The 20,175-nt window shown below is 38.4% G+C and overlaps 1 protein-coding gene across 1 annotated transcript in view; it reads right to left on the bottom strand.

Annotated features, from left to right (window-relative positions):
- CACNB2 (calcium voltage-gated channel auxiliary subunit beta 2) overlaps window positions 1-20,175 on the bottom strand; it is a 269,905-nt gene that overhangs the window by 45,990 nt on the left and 203,740 nt on the right. The window contains 1 exon segment of the mRNA XM_030009962.2: window positions 1,997-2,119. Within this exon segment, the coding sequence (XP_029865822.1) occupies window positions 1,997-2,119 (123 nt within the window).

Raw genomic sequence — 20,175 nt, 5'->3', positions numbered from 1 at the left:
ATTTCAGTTCTCCCAGCATTAACTATAGGGAGCACCAAAACTACTGACGGAGCAGTATCTGGTGGGATACAGAGCCCTGGAGAGCGAGCAGGGCACGGCCATGGAAGATGGACGGGGAGGACGCACCTGCGCAGGGCAGGGCCACTGCTCGGGGCACCATTCTGAAGAGGTTCGACCTGCCCGGACACAACAGCTGCTGCCAAACGCAGGACCAGAGACCCCAAGTCTGACTCCTCGCGGGTCCCTTCCCACCGCTCCATCCCAGCAGTGCACCCGGCCCAGGTGCAGGGTCCCTTCCACAACCCAGCTCTGGCCTAGCACCGCTAGACAGTCAACTTCCCTTAACTGCTTAGAGAGAAAACCAGGTATTTTTAAAGGCAATTAGCGCAGAGTGCCTGTTCTATTACACCCGAAGCTGCAAGAACATTTTAACGCATTTTTCCATTCCTCAGTGCTACATGTAGCCACAGACAATGCAACAACTCAGCTGAGCTAAGCTTCCTTCCAAGGCATTTCTGGAGATCCAGAACAGTTCAGGAAACTTTTTCTTCCTCATTTTCTCCATGCATATTTACATTTCAGTCTAAGTTGTGCCGTGAGGAAAAAAGCATAAATTATAACAGAAAATCTGCTAACACTGTGTTTCTGGCTCATATGGAAACAGGGGAAAGACTTGATGTGAAATCTGAGATTACCAGCTGGTTCGAAATGCAGATGGAACAGATGACTACACAAAATCATTTAATCTAACCAAATTGAGCCATATATTCCAGACTCACCAGAGAATGCTGATGGTTTTCTTTTGCCAAGGCTCTGTGCCTGCTCATCTCTACTTTTGTCACAAGACAGAATAGAGCAATTCTTTTGCACTATCATCAGAAAGAAAGCATATTTTCTTCCCTATATACAGTTTGAATCCAAATTATCCCTTTTTTGTGTGTTTAATATATATGGAAAATGACGATCACTAGTCATCAGTATGGAGGCACTAGAAGTCCATTTTTTGTTTCCTTAGTCTCTGTCCACCTGTATTTCTACCTGTGTACTAGGAATGTTCCTTGCTTCCACAAAGCACCTGCAGTAGCAGAGTCTTTGTGCATCCTCAATCATAACTACTGAGGGATTTTTTGATAATCTAAAATGGGGCAAAGACATAATTTCAAATGCATGGATAAGTTGCTCTCATCCTGAAGCTAACTTTCTAGTTCTTCTGCTATAAACCTCTATTTCCAGATGGACCATTTTGTGACAAAACACAATGGAGTATGACCAGAAACTGGGAAATCTCATAAAATGAGGGGATCATTCAGAAGGGCACAGCGGGCTGCTAAGGAGGTCCTGTATTGTCCTGGATTGTCTTGCAAAGAGCAGAGAAAGAAAATGACTTTAGGTGTTCGAAACTGTAAAAATTGAAAAATTTCAAAGTTAAACTACAGGAAAAGAAAACCAATGCAGCAAATGCAAGGCGCCTTTTCTGACAGTTGCTATGAGCATCTTGAAACATCACATCAGTTCTTCAGTATGTAATTGTTAACAAAATACTGTCTGTGCCAGGGAAGTAACTTCAGTGAAAAAAAGGAGACCTGAGGATTTGGGGGTTAACTGCGATCCAGTCACACAAATAGAAGAGAATCAACCCTTAGCTGCTGAATCACAATGAACCCTCAGAGTACTAGAATGGTAAACCCCACAAATATTATATCATTGAATATGCAGATGCAGATTTTTAAAGATCTAAATAAGTGATTTTTACTAGAGAAGAAAAGACTTGCTTTCCAAACTTCATTAATTTGATTGTAAGGCATTTGTGCCATTGCTTTTATAAGAACAGTATTTCAAGGAACATTCAGTTCCTTATACACAGTTACCTTATTTATATAACATTTGTGTAGTGCTTTGACAATGTGAAGTGTTATCTTAACGTTAAGAAACAGTAGCACTATTACTCAAATAGAGCCTTAAAGAGAGATTCACTTACTTCTCTAGTTTTACTTACTTCTTTAACATGAAGAAAATCTTTAGCCTCAAATGAGATGGCCATGCCTGGGACTGGAACATCATCATCGTGAGCTGCACTGTACCCAACATTTGTCCGAACTGCAAATGCAACAGGTTTTGTCTGCGAAACAAAAGACAAACAGCATGAAGATTTCCCTTGCAAATACGTACATATGTACAAACATATACACAGAGGATGTTTTCTGTAAGTTGTCTTTTTAAAATCATAAAAATTACAGAGAACTCTCAAAGCGTCCATGTAAAACATCATGAAGCATCACGCTTACTTACCTCAGTTATTTAATATCAACACATTCGATAGAATACAAGTTTTTTTCTAGCTAGTAGTGCTCTGAATTAATTTGGAACAAGTCAAATCAGTAATTAGAAGTCATAAACCATTTGGCAATCCATATACAGTGCTCGGCTTGCAGTTCTGCTGCTGCGCTTACCCAGAGCTACGGAGGAGCATGTGACAGCCCCCAAGTAGTCTTCAGGGAAATCACAAATTAGGAGGAGCAGTGTCAGCAGCTGCAGGTGATTCCTAAGCAAGACATCTCACTGCAGAGCCACTCTGAGAATGCAGTAATGTGCCCTCAGATCATCAGGTCATTACCACATACCAGCCACAGAGAGATTTGCTCATTCCCATAATTCATACTACAACCTATACTGGTAGTTGATATCAGTGAGTTACAGGATTTTCACAAGTTTTGTTTTCAAGAAGCAATTGCAGGAAGAGTCAGTGGCCCCCCTGGCCCCACAGCTGCCCTCCAGCATCCTGCACAGCTTCTCCTTCCAAGCCCCACCAGTGCTGAACACCTTTCTGCACAGGTACAGTTAAGCAGGTAGTAAAAGCTGCCATCCAGCTCAGCTCAGCCTATAGCTATAGAGGTACAACTCTTCTCAGAGGTACAACCAGAATACAGGAGAACCACCTTTATTCTGGTTTATTCTACACCAAAAAACACCTTGAGCTTGCTCTCCTGATAGAGGATATCACACAGTGTCCCTGGGACCCACCATTGTCCTATCCCAGGCTAAACTTTTAGCCCACTCCAAAATCCTCCACAGTGCTCTTATGATCTAGTTTGAAGTCCCTATACATTACGGCTAGTAAAATATTTTTAAAGATGTGAACTGAGTCTCTGAGGTGCTCACGAGTGATGGAGGAAAGCATGACATAACTTTTCATCTGAAAATATACTAAAGCTTCTACCAGAAAACAATTTTAGCTTTATTAGTTGGTATCCATCATCACTTCGGCTTGGCTAAAAATATGGTCTTTCACTGAGATGACAAGAAAAAAAGTATCTCATTTCCTACATAAGGAATTGCTTCCATTTATTCTCGAAAAATAGGATATGAAAATGCATCCCCTACTTCATGACAGCAAACCCAAATACCTGAAACCAAAAATCGTGCTATATTTTTCTGATTAACAAAAGTCCCTGCCTGCTCCTTCCAGGATTACTCTGACAGCTTGCATAGTGCTAGAGGACAGAAATCTGCCACATTAAAATACCTGATAAAATAATGAGGGAGATATATAAATAATTCTAAAGACAGTATCACGCCACCTGGCCTGGAAAGGACAGTTGGAAATAAAGGGAGAGAAGGTTTCCTGTTGCTTAATTTAGGTCTAATGTGCTGTAAAAGCCACAGGATTCCAATAAAGCATATTTCAGAACTCCTTAAATAGGCCCATGTTTGAATGAACTACCACAGTCAAACAATTTACATCTAAATGCACATTCTAGGAAGGCTTTTTAATTTAGAAGGAGAAACAATAAGCTCTTTCATAATAGTGGGGTCAAGAGAGCCTCTGTGTCCAGAAGTGAAACAGGCAGTTTCAACGGAAATAAATTTTGGAAGGGGACTGCAGAATGGGCTTCATGTTTGTGTGGTACTCTGGATCTAAATATGTATTTGTACAAAGAGATGATCAGGAAATTATTGGAAAAGGACTTTATCCCATCTGTTCTTTCTTCTAGAAATTAGTGGAAAAATCTTAAGAACCTTAAAAAAGTTTTGGTAGAAGGGCTCTAAAGACTGAAACTGGTATCATTTAAACAGGCACTTATTTAAACTGGAAAGCCTATGGCAGACTAAAAAATTAAATACAGCTGAATATATTTACAGGTTGAAATAACACATCCCAAGAGTTCAATGTCTTTCTTGGTGTTTAGCCACAATTAAAATATTGCAAATAGTTGATTGCTTTTCTTTCCAGGTCACCTGTTCTAGAAAAAAAAAAAAATAAATTAACAAATTAGAGTATGTAAATGCTATGTCCCTTAATAAGCCCTTAGTAAGTTCACCTTGTCATTACACAGATGAACTGTTAGAAGGGCATCAAGATATGATTATGCATTCATGATTACATTTCTGAAAATGGGCATTTATGAGAATGATCATCCAAAAAAATAAAGTTTGGTGATTCCACGACATCAATTTAAAAACCTTGTAGTGTTGATGCAACACGGGTATGTCCACTTCCTAGCAACTCAAATTTGTATCTTATTCAACTTCTCTACAATTCTCTCAGTTGTTGCTACCACTCAGTTACCCTACATAAAAGATAGCTAACTACTACAGAACTAGGCACACCACAAAGAAAAAAAGTAGTCACACTGGCACTGAACTCAGTGATATCATGTATCTTCCTTAAAATAAAAGATAACATAAATTACTGGATTTTAATATTCATACAAACCCCCACAACTTTCCTGAATTTAAAAATTAGAGACTAACAGAGTTGATGCTTTCTATGCTATTACTCATTTCAATACTGAAAATACAGATATGAAAAAGCATTAAATTGTCAAATCTCTTAAACAATACTTCATCATTGAATAGTACAGTATGGAATAAATCATTCATTGTTATTAAGAACGATCTTTTTGTGAAGCATAGTAAGTTGTCATTGTAGAAATGTGTCTCAGAACAAGAATAGAAGTATTAAGGAACAATCTTTGCCAAACACTAATGGGGGGATAATATGCTTGCTTATCCATTCTCACATTTGCTGTATCTTCTAGTGAATATAAAAAATGCTCAGTAGAGTATTGTGACTTACTCCTAATAGTATCAGTGGATGAAAGATTTTAGGCTGACTCAAGACTTTAAAGTCTCTGCTGCAGTGCAACAAACAGACATCTTCAGCAAGTTAATGTCCTTGACATACTTCTTAGAAGTGATCTAAAATTTCCTATTAGAGGGCACCACCTGACTACCCAAGAAAAAGAGAAAAATGGTAACTACTCCAGAACTATCTTAACATGAAAGATAAGTAGCAGGTAAAAAATCCTCTGTGGTTTTCTGTCATCGAAAAATTAATGTAAAACTCTGAGTAGAAAAACAAAGCAGAATATTGAGCTACAGATATTTACAGAAACGCTGTGTCCCATTTTAGATACTTGACATACTAGTAGAAAGGGACACTGAATTACTATGGGATTAGACTACAATAGTTCATCTAATTGAATATTTAAAAGTAATTAATTTATAAAGGTTAAATGCTAGCCTTTTTACATAAATAAAGAATTCTGAAAGTTTCAGAGAACTGTCAAATTAACTACTTCTTGTTTTCTTGAACTACATTGTCTTGAACTAAAAAAAAAAAAAATCCAGCTGTTATGTAATTAGGGCCTTACATAAAAAAAAAACTTTTTTTTTTGACATATGCATCTGTATATTTTAAAATATATCTAGCATTTTCTTATATATTCTACAGTTCTAAAATTAGACTGGGTCAAATAGTTAAGCACTTTCTGTTCATTCTCTAAATCTCCATGAAAATGTGATGGCAGTTTAGCACTCAGTTAATCCACAGGCTGGACTACAAGGACAGATGCTCCCAGACGTTAAACAGTTTAACATTTCATCTCCCTCAAGAGAACAATGTAGCCTGAAAAAGTTCACTTATCTTCGGAATGAACATTTCCACCTTGTTTTCCTTTTTTCCCCTGTAAAAATACAACATTCCACTGACCAAATAACCCCACAAGGAGAACAATAACCAGACCATGAACATTACCATCATCTGTACCGCTAGGGCAGCAGGGAACACGCTCTGGCATGGGGGTTCTTCATGAACCAATTTCAGCTTCTGATTTAAAATCAGAATATAAATCAACAAAACCTTATTCACCAACTGTTAAACCAGCTTTGGCTGTACACTTCTGGTAACAGACATAAATTAAAGTGGGACTAGGGAGACCTTACTTAATTTTCTCTTCTTCCATCTGATCTCACTTCTTCCTTTTGGTTCACAAGTTATATTCACTTTATACATCTTCATGCCAACCCTCATTACTAAGTCAATACTATTTACAGTATTATTATACTCTACTACTTATATTCCCTCACTGTTTTTTTATGACTAACTTGTATTGAATGCATACACAAGCATTTGCACATTGTATCTGTCTCAGTCAATTTGTCAGTTTAAACGAGTTTGCACCTGCTTCGTTGAATTTGTATTCGAGAAATATTTACCCAGTAACAAAGCAAAATAACACAGTCTGTTTTCTAGTAATGTACTTAAAACATGACAGACCCTTTTTTTCCTATAACTCATTTCAGATTTTTTATGCTGTGCCATAAACCCAGTGGATGCAGCCCCTGCGGATCCCAGCCAAGAAGGCAAATTTTCTGACACAGAATTTGCTCACAGAACAGGTCATCTCCCTCATGGCCACTAATTTTGGGAATGTTGCTTGATAATTGAGGTACCTCTATTCCCCATCCACTACCAGAATGTAGAAAAAACAGAATAGAGCACTCTCCAAACCATTTTCCTTTACAGCTGAGGTTGTCCTACGTGAAGCAATGACTCTTAGGGCTACAGAAATACAAGCAAGGCTTAAGACTGCCTTTACTTTCTTCAGCAGTAGGTGATGAGTGTCCAGGGTCCCTGATCCATCTCATTTCTCACTCTATTACATCATTCCCACAGTAGAGGTACACTGCATTTACACCAGTTTAAATTAAACCAGAATGCTAATCAGAATGCATCTTTTATGAAGGCAATGCGAGCTAAGCCAAGAACTGACTCAAAAAATTACTTCAGTTATCATTTTGACAAAGTGCTTGTCGACGTTGGCATCTGTGTTAAAGTTCGGAAAATTTGTCTCAAAGCAAGTCTCCTCCCTCACTATTTCTACATAATACTATGCATCCTTCATCATATCCACTTTTCACAGACGCCTGTAACCTTATCCTGAAAGCAAGGAATTATTTTTCTCTTGGGTAATGAATATAATGGGTCTCTCTCGAAACACTACCAGGTTTGCATTCATGAAAATTTAAAACACCACACAATTTTTTTCAGCTGAGGAAAGATGATACTACTACTGAACTTTTCATTAGTAGTCTTAGTAGGGAGTAAATATGTCAGATGATGACCTATGTTTGGCACTATTTCCACAGAGTAGCCCTGTACATAGTGTTTGGGCCACAAGCAATGTTAATAGCTGACATAGGACAAAGATCAATAGCAATGTGATGGCCTGATAACTGCTGTCTTAAAATATGTCACTTTATTTTGCCCTGCTGTTGACTGAGAGTGAAATATATAAAGCAAAAGCACTTCAAAACCTAGATGTTTTACAGAATTACATGATTTTCATTATTATTTTAAAGAAGTTTACAATGCTAGGAAATATATACTGTCACAAAAGCAGCTCAAGAATGCAAATATAAAAAAAAAAAAAAGAACTTTCTTGTTTTAAATTTTTTATTTTGTACACTAATTTATACATCTGTTACACAAGAAACAAAAATCAAACCCATCTGAGTACACAAACAATTCACAAGAAATTTACGTCCTAAATGCTGATTATTGCTGGATCCTCATTACAGATAAGTAATTGGACAATCTCTAACAATAGCATCTGCTCAGCAATCTCATTGCTAAGGAAGCAACGAGAATTCATGGATGTCCCAATAGCAAATTAGAGTATACCTGCTGTCACTAAAAGTAGTGATCAATAATATCACTTCCCAGCAAAGATTAGGCCTTCTTTTACTGGTGTGGGTGTACGTATCAAACAAGTCTGGTAGCAAGACAGAACCACAGAATAATTGACGTTGGAAGGGGCCTCTGGTGTTGCCTAGTCCAACCCCTGACCAAAGCAGGTCTGGTAAGATCAGGCTGCTCAGGGCTGTGTCCAGGTGAGTCTTGAGCACTTCCAAGGACAGATACCACCACCTCTCCATGCATCCTGCTCCAGTATTTGCCCACCCTCATGGTACAAAACCATACAGGAACTATGGTTCACTCATATATCTATGAGTGAGGGACATAAAAATCTGTAATGGACAACAACTACTGGATTTTATACTCCAGTACAAGGAAAATGAAGTGTTATCACAAGTGGAAATCACCAATTTCCAGTTTTAAATGTGAGTGGTCTAAAAAGGGGTAGGGTTTTTTAACCACTAGGTTGGAGGTTTTGTGTGTGTGTGTGATAAAGTATTATTTCAGGTTAAGACAGCCATTGTATTACTTTCCTACAGCAGACAGCACTGCCCTCATAACTACCTAATGCCTGAGGCTCAAGTTTTGAATTAGTGCCTCCCTATGCAAGCTGCTGTACTCAGCATTTCCAACAAAGTGAAGGAGCTGAAAAACAAAAGTACAGTGGGAGAACAAAACACAGTAAAATTGTAGTTAATAAGTAGCAGCCTGAGTATAACAGTAGTATAATGAGATTCAAACTCTTCTAAATTAAGGTTTTTGATAGCATGGATCTCTCTCCTGAGGGGTTTGGGAGAGAAGCGGCCAGCCAGAACACGTAGTTCTGGAGCCAAACTTCATTACGGACTCAGACACTGAGAAATTATTTGATCCGAGTACATCTTACCATCTATTTGCAAGACTAAAGCAACATTAATTATGCCCAGCCATTACCAGTGCTTGCAGTGCTACCTTACAAAGGGTTGGCTCACCAAATTCTTGCCTAGGAAACACCACAACCGCTGCTCTCCAGCACCTGACAGTAACACGCACCCTCCTGCAAGAGCGGCCAGCAAGGAGACGTGCCCATTACACAAGCCACTGCCGTGATCACAAAAGCCACTGTGCCACTGCTGTGATCAGCCTTCCTCTTGGACTCTCTAAGCAGGCCATAAGTGACGCTGCACGGAAACTCAGCTATTAAAGCTTAAGCGTGATTTTCCTTAGGATCGAGGCCATTAGTGGAATTTGCTGAGGAAACTTCTGAATCCTTCCAGTTCCTTGGTATCCCTGCTACAGCAATGCCTGCTCTCAATGTTAAAGAAGAGAAAGAAAATTTAACACCTCCAGCTGGTACAAAAGAAAGTCTTGCCAGATCCATTTTTTCTTACCAATAGGTAGGCTTCAGAGAATTTTTTTTTGTCCTCTCATACTCTCTAGAGATACTTTTGTTACTATTTTAGCTCATCTTCACACAGAGCTTGAAAGTCATGCTTCCTACTTCCTTTTACGAAATCATATTTGGACAGAGTCACCAATGTCGGTTTACATTCAGCTCAGGAGGCAGCAAAGACTGAAATAGCTATAGTGACGCACACGGAGCTTTCTCATATGAGTGGGGTCTTTTTTTTATTAGAACATAATGCCAAAACTCATCGGTGGATGTGTGTGTCTGCGTGCAAGTATGCCAGAAAGGTGGCTCTTTGGTACCACCCACTTGGGGAGTTAATGGGAACAACTGGAAACAGGCACAGCTGAAGAAGTCTGTTTGTGCTTACTGAAAACATGCTTATTCTGGCAGCAAAAGCCAGCAGATGAAAACTGTCATTTGCAATAAAAATACTGCGCTGGGATTTCAAGTTCTTTTTTTCAATGTCACAAGTGAGGACATTTTATGCTTATGAGACATTTTAAGCTTATGAGACAGCATTTTAGTAGATCTTAGCTTTTTGGCTAAATTGAAGTTCACATAGAGAAAAGATCTGCAGTAACAAACAAAAATTCTCCAGGAAAAGCATAAATCTGTGACACAGCAAGCTAAAGTAAACACTAAATAAATAAAAAATGCAATGGTTGGTTAAAAATGTAGATACTATTATCAAAAGCTCCTGAAAAAAAAGCTGTATCATTGAAAATGTTTCTTAATTCAGTATTACACATGCAAGTTTCATTGCTAGTTCCAATATTTAAATAATTTTGCACTTCTTTTTTTCAATTGGGTCAGAAAGTCTCTATGACTGCTAGAGCTAAAGGTCAATGTTGTTAAAATGTTTGACTTTTACAGAATACGTTAAGCATGTGTTCTTTAAGAAATTATGCTGAAAAATTCTTCCTTTATTAGAAACATACATTTTGTAGCTAGACTGCTCTATTTCCAGGAGTTATATGAATATGTGTTCCAAGGATGATATTTTAGACTTTGAAAAGTCAAATGTTATATTAGCTCTTAACTAATATGCCAAACAAAAACTGAGAAGTTATGTCAGCACATGGTAAACACTACAGCTGACTCAACGCTCCTGCCCCTTTCACATGATTACATTTTATGCCATAGGTTATGTTATCCTACTCTTCAACTGAGCACTTATTGTTTCTGTGCATCTTGCACTGAGATACTTCTCATATATAAATTCAAATGGAATCTCTACTGCAAATTTCCCTGACAGCCTAGATACAGATTACAGAAATTATAACACATAGCACATACATTTAAAGCTGTGCTAAAAGAACATTTATTAAAGTTGAAAGTTAAACATCCCAGACTTAGGAAAAGTGAACATGGAGGTACCTTTAACTTAGGGGAACGGTGGTGGTATTTTCAACTTAGCCGTCACTATGTACAGTATTACAGTACAACCATTAACTTCATAATCGTATATTCTCCCCCGTCTCAGTACTGCACCTTACTTGCATGCAGGAAGGATCTCCCCTTGCGACAGATCAAGAATGTATGGAACACAAGGAGCTCTCTATAGTATCCTATAGTTCTCCGATGGATTAATCTTTGCCATCAGAGTGAGGCTCACCCAGTTCAACAGAGAAAGGCAAGCAGTCTTTAAGGGATGATTTATCTCTTTTTAAATGGCATGAATCACCTTTTGCCTCTCCCTATCCCCCCAGTAGGGAACTAAAGCACCAATCCCCGGTTATCCAGGCATACCAAATCCTACTCACTACTCAGTGTTATGGATGAAGGTTTCTTAAATTTGTCACTTAAGGTTAACAGAAACTTTTGATCTCAATCTGTGACTTAGCGGCTCAGCTGCAACACTATAAAGACAAATCAATGCTTGCACAGCATTCAGATAGCTTCTCCACAAGGCCCCACAAACGCAAGAAATCATCAGAGAAGTGAATACTTCCCTCTTCTTAATATAAAATAAATACAACACTGGGCCACTACAAGAAAGAGAACAAGGAGAAAAAAAATAATCAACAACTGCTTGTTAAATGTAATCAGATTATACAGTGAAGACTATAGCCTTACATATCTGCACAGGAAAGTTAAGCTAGCACAAACCACTTTACATCATTCATTTTCTAGCTTTGGAGCACCTGACATTGTATACTTAGTTTTGTTTTTTTTAATTGAATTTTGTGTGTGTATGTGCAGTTTTCTATGTTTAAATAAAACAAACAAAAAGATCCCGTAAGTAATACATTTCTAGTGTCACACTGACATTTTCATACACCATCAGTAGGAATGAAATCTTTATATCCTCTGCCAAAAACTCCTTGCAATTTCAATCACAGAATTAACAGACTGCAAATGGTTTAATATTCTGTAAGAGGAATAGCATTGGAGTTGAGGTGCACTTTGGCTGTGCTCTTCTCAAATATTTGCTGAGAGCAGAACAACTGTGAGACTTGGGAACTAGAGCTATTTAAAGCAAAGCTAATCAGAAACATAGTTTTATCTGAAATTTTTCTTTTTTTTTTTAAATAAAGTTTACCTGAAGCTGATATGAAGCATATAAAATATTAGACGAAATATCTTAATTTTGGCAGAATGACAAACAAAAGAAGACTAAATTCTACATCACTAACTTCAGCTATGATAATTCTCCTGTATCTATTGTAATCCTCCTTTTGCCCTTTGGGCAAAAACGCACATCTTGAGTCCTCAGCCTGGCCATCACTGCGGCCATGAACATCTGGGAGACCAGTGAGCACTTACCCCTTCCCCTTCTCTTTGCATAGAATTGTTCCTGGGAGGTTTAGCACCAGCAGAGCTGCTGTTGCACTGCCGCTCTCCTGCCCCGTTATAGTAAGAGTCACGGCCTTGCCCATATGTTCTGGAGATCCTGTTTTGCCAGAAAAAAATCCTCCAAAGTTTTCAAATTAAGTTAGAGCAGCAATAGGGCTTCTCTGATATAAGCCAGGAACCAGGCAGAATCATGCAGGGGAGAAAGCAACGTAAGACTGGCTAAAAGCCAGGCTTTGGGCCGTTCTTCATCTGAGCCGTGCCAAGAGCAGCCCATAATCAGGGCCTAAAGATTTATGAGAGTTCTCATCCCATTCCTGTCCAAAAACACTCTCTCACAGTAACACACTAGAAATGGAATTACTTCTTTTTAATATTTCCTAATATTCTTATTTACTTTTCCTTAAGACATCTCATTTGGATTCCTTGCTTGGAGCACAAGATAAAACAGGTTTCTGGGTGGGTGTATGAGATGCAAGAGTGAAGTGCTGTGACGATGATATCCTTACAGAATATATTATACAGCTGGTGCACAGCTAGTCATCTAGCCAGCAGATGAAACACTAGCTGGCAATAAACCCTTACTCTTATTATAGCTGTGGAACTGCTAAGGTTTAATTCCAGGTTGGATGCAGCAAGAGTTATTACAAAAGCATGAAATAAAATGACACAGAATTGTAACAATTTTCTCTTTGTGAGAAAATGAGACACGGCACACAAAAAATGCAAAGTGGTGGTAAGAATTCTAATTTGGGTTTCTAGACATTTTTAATTTACTCTACTTTCTTCAGCTCAGTGGACTGAATTTTCTGTGGGTATGCAGGGACGTAGTTCCTTAGGCTGAACCAAAGCAAGTGGAGAAGGCCACGCTCAGTCTTACCAGGGAATCAACCTGAACAAGACAACACCCTTGAATGATACAGCTGCCTACCTACGCACAGTTTTTTTGTCCAGGCAACAGGTATTACACATACTACCATCTTAACAGTAAGCAGCTGTCATTTACATGCTGAACGTTATACAGGGCTTTACATGCCTTAACCTGTTGTTGCAACGGGTTCTTCTGGGAAATGACTGTCGCGAAATGGAGTGGTTTGGACTGCTTAAAGGATCACCTTCAAGGGTATTGGCAAAAATGATTTAATAGGAATTTATAAAAGCACGACTTCACAGAATTCGATGGCAAGGTTCACTCTATTACTTAATACATAGATGAAACGTATACAGGAAAATTAAGTTAGAATCAAACTAAAATTATGTACACAGAGACTGAAGATGCAATAGGGTCAAAGAGAAACATACAAAGGAAAATCGAGTTAGAATTTATTTCTTGTGATTTGTACAGAGATCAGGAATGTAAAAATGTAGAGGAGACCCTCCTGTTGAGTCACCAGGTTCAGAGAAGATCCCCTTGCTTTCTAAACTATTGGTGGAGCTTAGGTGCGGCTGGATCGACTCCTAGTCCCAGACTTGATCAACAGTTTATATCTAAAGAGGTTATGAGTATGATAGCAGCCTGAGATTCATTCACAGTTGAATAAAGTTTACGACAGTGACACATATGGATTTGAAAAGCAGTATTTGTAATTTACTTGCTATAGAATATTCAGGTTAGTACACACACATGCACAAAGACACTAAGAGATATATACATACGCGAATCAAAGATGTATACCTGTTAAAAATTCCCCTCGAGTTCAGTGAAAATATTCACATCAAATGCTTTGGCACCTTTCTTAACAGGCAAAGGGTTGAGCCTCAAGGAGCAAAGAGTATCAGCCCAAGCCTCGTCAGCTTTCAGCGACAGACCTCCAATCTTCACAAACTGAAGAGTTTGCGATCTCTGAGAGGTGTCCCACTCAAGAGGGAGATGCTGGTCGCAGCCCGCTGCGGGCCAGGAGAGCTCATAGGGTCTCACTTAGTACCGCTGTTCATAGGTTCATGAGATGATTGGCTTTAGTCATCAGCAAATTACTGGGATTCCAGTAGCACTGGTACTGTTTCACATGAGTTACGATTCAGATAAGGAAGGCTCCAAGGCTGTCAGAGAATGACTTAAGATTCGGATACAGGATGCTCCAAGGCTGTCAGGAGAGGACTGAGATACGTCCCAAGGTTGTCAGGAAACGACTAATTATCCCTACTCCCGTCCCCAGCCTCCACCAGGCAACAGGACTCCTTGGTACAGTCAGTGCAGCTCCCTGTCTTAGCCATGCAAGAGTTCCTGGCACAGTCAAGGGACACTTAACCGCCCAACTCATTACACTTACGCTAAGGCCTAGCGAGACTCTCTGAATTTGTAGATCAGCCCAGAGAGGGGGGAAATGCACCACCACAGTGACTGCCACTGACATGAGAATCAGCCCTTCTCCCCTCCAACCCTCAGATTGTCTTGACCTTTGTTTTGTAGGGCTTAGTTTATATTAGAGAAAATTTAATTTCTTTCTCATTGCCACATACCGTAGAGGGGAGAACACCCAAAGGAGGATGAAGACACTTACCAGGGGACCCCATCGCTTCTTTCTCCAGCTGGCCAATGTGAGTCTCCCCTTACCTTTTTTTTCCCTCTCTTTCTCTCCCCTGTTTTTTTCTTATTTTCCCCCCAAAGTACCTTTCACTATAAAGAGTTGATGTATGTCATCAGCTATGGATCTGGTGATACAGTTTTGTGCATGTTAGCATACCTAAACACCCTTCGTGCATCAATATCATTTACATGCAATACAAAGAATTAGTGGACAGCAAATACAGTTTGCTAATAAGCAACAAAACTCTGCATACTTTAAAGCTTCTAAAAGAACAATTTTTAAATTCTCTATCTTTCTTCAAAATTACATAAAATCCATGGCTATATTCCGAAGAGATCTGCCATCCTTTTCGAACTGCTGGTAGTCAACCAGAAGGTTGTAAATGGTCATTATGGCATAACTTGTGTGCACAAAGTGATATTGGGGATACAGGAAAAGAGATGACAGAATTCTGTTCTTTATTTATTTTTTAATTTAAATGAATTTTATTAATAGCCATATTCTATGTCCATATTTACTTAAAGAAATTAAGAGATGGGAGTGAAGCTTAAAAGTAGAATATGAAGATGCAATGCTGTTAAAATGTTCTATTTTTGTGAATAAAAACCTGTTTACAACATATGGAGAATGGAGAGAGAAAATAAAATCAGAAGGTATTACTTAAATAATATATTTTAATCTTGTTTTACATTTGTATTTCATCCTAAAGAAATACTCTTCTTGCTAGTGTGAATAACTTTTTAAGTGGGTCGATTGGTATCAAATTCAAGATTTCTAGTACTTGTTTTTATGGCTTTGTTCATTTTTTCAGTTAGACATTGGAAGACAAAAGCATGTTTTACTGGTTTTCATCTAAAATGAATACTTTTCTGCACAACGGGAATAAAAACTACTTAAAATGAATAAATATAAACACAATTTTAACTTCATGCAGCTTTGTAATTTTTATATTACTTCAATGCAACATTATCTTGAGTTTTAAAATATTCATTGTAAAATAACACTTATTTAATATAGTGCATGACATCGTGCTGGGTTTATAAAGGTTGGTTTCACATGAAACAATACAGATTGTGTACCTAATTAATCAGCATCCTTTCATTTGCTAAAATCTGAAGACAACTAACTCATCTGTTTACATATCATTAAACAATTTACACAATTTTTTTGTTGTCACTTTGCGTTCTCACCAATATGGTAACTGAAAGGAACTGGAAGTCCACTGCATAACAAAAATCATGTCTTAATTAACAAAACAGAGTTGTGTGATAATTTGCATAATTAGAATTACATGAAAGAGATCGCATTTTCTGGAAAGGAAAAGAAAGATGTTGCCTAGCATAACAAATATGTAGAGCTTCTCTAAGGTTCATAATGCACTGTGAGGTAGACCATTGAAAGTCTCTGATTTAAGGATAAAATTAAGGAAAAAAAAAAGCCAAGGAAGGGAAATGGAAGAGACATGTTATAAGCAATCAAGCCTGGAGAAGGTGATAACGGCTTTATTTGAATAATTACCAATCATATAAAGAAAGGTCATTGTCTTAATGGCATATTTAAACTATGTAAACATTTACTGAAAATGGAGCCAAGCAGGGTAAGAGTAACACCTTTGAATGTGCTGGAAACCACAGATGAGGAAAACAAAATAAAAGGGGCTCTTCTAGGTTTGTTTCTAACCAATTGGCAGAAACTGTTTAAGAACACAAAAGTGGAAAGAAACAAGTGCTCATGAAATGGAAAAACTCACCAACAGTGAGGAAAGAGTGATAACAGGAGAATGAATGCAATGGTCTCCAGGAAAGCAGGTTTTAATATACTTTCAGTGTATTCTCAAGTATAACTGCTTCCCATGGGAAGCAGTTCTCAAGGAACAAAGTAGTTCAGGGAAGTGACAGGTCCTCAGTGAAATAACATTAAGGGCACAAATTAACCTATATGAAAAAAGGTAGAAAGTATATAACCTGAAACTCAGGAAAGAATACTAAAGGGGAAATTAATATTAATAGAATAGAACCAACAAATAGTGGAAAAAATCAGTATAAAATAAATATCCAATTAGTTAGCAATACTAAAAATAATTTTTTCCTCCTGCTTTTAATGTATATTAATAGTAAAAAGCAGTTCAAGAAGAGTTCTCTCACCTGAAGGAAAAATCTAAAACTCTATGTTCCTGAAAAAGCAAAAAAACCATGTATATTTGGTTCAGTCTTCAATTTTTAAAAAGTTCACTATTACTGCATATTTAAAGGGGAAAAAAAAAACCAATAAAAAACCAACCAAACAAAAAGCCCCCCAGAACCACCCTGATGATGAAGGAGTAAAAATTCAGGGTAGAGAAAGAAAAGCACAGGTGAGACAGAGGTTTAATGAAACTCCAGCTGTAGCATATTTTGCTCTGGAGATCTTTGAGCCATAGTAAGTGGGGAAAAAGAACTATGACAAATGGAAGAACAGTCGAGCTAACTTCAGTTTCTAGAAAAACATAATTAAAATGAAAAGCTTATGCAGAGAAAGCAGAAGATAACACGGAAAGCCTCTATAACAAAATATGTCATACAGCCCTAACTTCTTTCTATAGGAGAATACACAGCAGAGAACCATCTCTCTGCTGGACTGACTGATGCCCCGACTTTGCTCCTCTAATAGTCTCACAAGCAAGTTTTAGAAGTATTGCTGAAATAAGGGGACTGCAAAATGAATTGGAAAAGTTAACAGTAGGTTATCAAATATGGAAGATGGATTAACTGATTTTCTGCAGCTTTGTATCAGTATTTCCATTAACTATTTGGATGATGGGATACAGAATGTCCTGCTTAAATTTATAAAAGATACTGAACTGGGAGAAACTAAAGGAACTGGAATAAAGTAGCAAGACTTCAAAACTGTCTTTCTAAACCAGAATAATGATCCAAATGAAAAATGAACCACAATTTAATCAGGAAAGTGGCAGATGACTAGACAGGACTCATCAACTCCATAAATAAGAAATGTTTACCTGACTTCACGGTTGTCCTAATGACAGGATTTAAGGACTGGATCACAATTAGAAGTGACTGTCATACATGTGTGAAAGACAGTACCCCATGGAAGATGACCAGGCAAGAAGAATACAGCCCACGTGGCCCAAAACAATCTTTCCACACAATCCGAGGGGGGTTGGGGCCTCACCAGCACGTGCTGCACCATCTCGGGCACAGCGCTTCAAGAGGGTGTGGGAAGAAGAGAAATGGTTTGGACAGGAACAGCCATGATGATTAGAAGCGTAGAAAACAGCAGGGAGAACACAGATACATTACTTATGTTCTAACTGCCAGAGGTTTTAAGAATAAATTACACAAATACCTGTAAGGAATCGCTTTGGTACAGCTCATCCTGAGTTGATGTAGAAGAACAGACTTCTTGGGAATGCCTTGAAATTCCTTTAAGTCTTAATTTTATTTTACTGTGTGAGCTCTTTTACATTTACATAAGTTTATTTTACCAAATATGTCAATCTTATTAAACTCATTTAATTTTAGACTTCATCTCCAGTCTTTGCCAGCTATTACGTCAAAAATGTGATTAACACAACTTAAACATTAAAAAAAAAAAAAGAAAACAGAAAAAGAAAAAAACAAAACCACAAAGATGATAGCAACCACCATGAAATGGACTGTAGAACTTAACATTCAAAAAACACTCAAACTCTCTCTCTGTTTCACTACTTCCACTTGCTTGGTCAAACTCATGCTGGACTTCATGGAGTCACCAGCACAACTAATCTCTTCTGTCTTGCATATCTCATACTACTGTTTTCTATGAACAGAGATATTTTGAGTGAATTATTTTTTACCTACTTTTTGTCCCCAAAGCAAACAGACAGGCTTTATATACATATATATTGGGTTAGTTAATTATCCTTTTCTGGTACTGTATGAACTTCTTGTGTGTTTAATAATGTGGCATTTAAGTGCTATATAAAAAAATTCATAAAAGCATTCCTATGCACCTCACAATGGCAATATGCAGGCAGGGAAAGAAGCATAAAAAAAGACTAGACCTAGAATGACAGAAGGAAAGATTTTTTTTCTTGGATCCTAAAAGAGACAAGGTGGGGTTTATTTCAATGGAAAAAGTTACCAAGTTGCTGGGCAGAAAACTAACTTTAAAAAAAAGACCAACCCTATTCAGGGCAGAAGTCACCTTTCTCATTTAGAGTTTTCTCAATTTCATGAAGTTCGTTGTTCTAGTTTTAAGTGATTTAGGGAGTTTTGAGCAGACTTAAGGCTGAGATTTCAGCAAGAATTTTTTTTTGTTTTGTTCCTGTCACTGTGGTAAGAAGGACAAGAGAGGACCATGGCAAAGGAACTGACTCACCAGAAAGGAGAAGCAAGCCCTTGTGTGCAGGCAGATTGCTCCTACAAGAAAAGCTGACCAAGGCCTATTTGCTGCAACTGCTGCTCAGTACAGATGGTGACAGTGCGAACTGCAGAGGGTGCAGCTGTGGAATACAGACCCAGCAGAGATGGAAGGAGCTACGGCCCAGGTATCTCAGGTAGTGAATGTGGTACATCATCTTCTAGGGAGGAGTAAGATAGCACACAGGCCAAACACCTGGATATTCATCGCTTCTAGACAACCCAGATCATGAGATGCTACAAATGACTTCACTGACAGAGAGACTTAACTTTTAGGTGGTATGGCAGCTTGGAGAGAAGATATGGAAAAGGGTTTGAAAACCCCATGCAAGTGCATGAAAAACTCCATGCAAGGGTTCTGGATGCCCCCAATGGCACTAAGCTGTTTCCCAGGTATAAAAAAGTATTTACTACTAACACTTTAATATGTGAAAGGTTTGTCCACCGTGAAACTGAGTAGAGAGAAATAGTGATGTGCTGCCTCAATAGTCAAACAAAAAGCTCTAGATGTATTTAAACATGTCTCTAGAGGACATAGCTCACACCAGTACATTTTACACCAGAAAGTACTTCTGCCTGTGCTGGAATAGCCCCAGAGTACTACTGGCAAAGTTTCGGGCAAATAAAACTGTAAGGAGGTAACTTGGAGAACTAGTTACAGCTTACGGGAACATCTGGAAAAACAGCAAAGAAAGGAAGGGAAGAAAGCACTGGGGTGTCTTTTGTGACTGGAGAAGTAGCACGTTAACCTTCAGCACTGAGTTTGGTTATAGGTAAAGGCCAGCACTCTGCCTCCTGCGGGAGGCTGCCACACAGGCTGACAGTGTGGGGAGGATACATGCCTTGGTGGGTAGCACAGGCCAAGATCCCTGACCCCGTGAGGAAAAGGGTTAGATTAATACTGAAGAGACACTCCCCTCCAGGGACACTGAGGGAGCAACCCGCAGAGAGAAAATGTCGCTCTGTAGTAGGTCAGGTCAGGTAGGAACTTACTGAGACGCAGAAAGTGTGGAAAAGTGGCCCATAAAGCCCTCCTAGATCCCTCACAATAAGGGGACTGCCTGTGTTTGAAGGGATGAGAAA

This window comes from Aquila chrysaetos, chromosome 3 (assembly GCF_900496995.4).
Source record: "Aquila chrysaetos chrysaetos chromosome 3, bAquChr1.4, whole genome shotgun sequence".
In the NCBI taxonomy this organism is placed as follows: domain Eukaryota; kingdom Metazoa; phylum Chordata; class Aves; order Accipitriformes; family Accipitridae; genus Aquila; species Aquila chrysaetos.
This window is presented reverse-complemented; position numbering and strand designations above follow the sequence as displayed.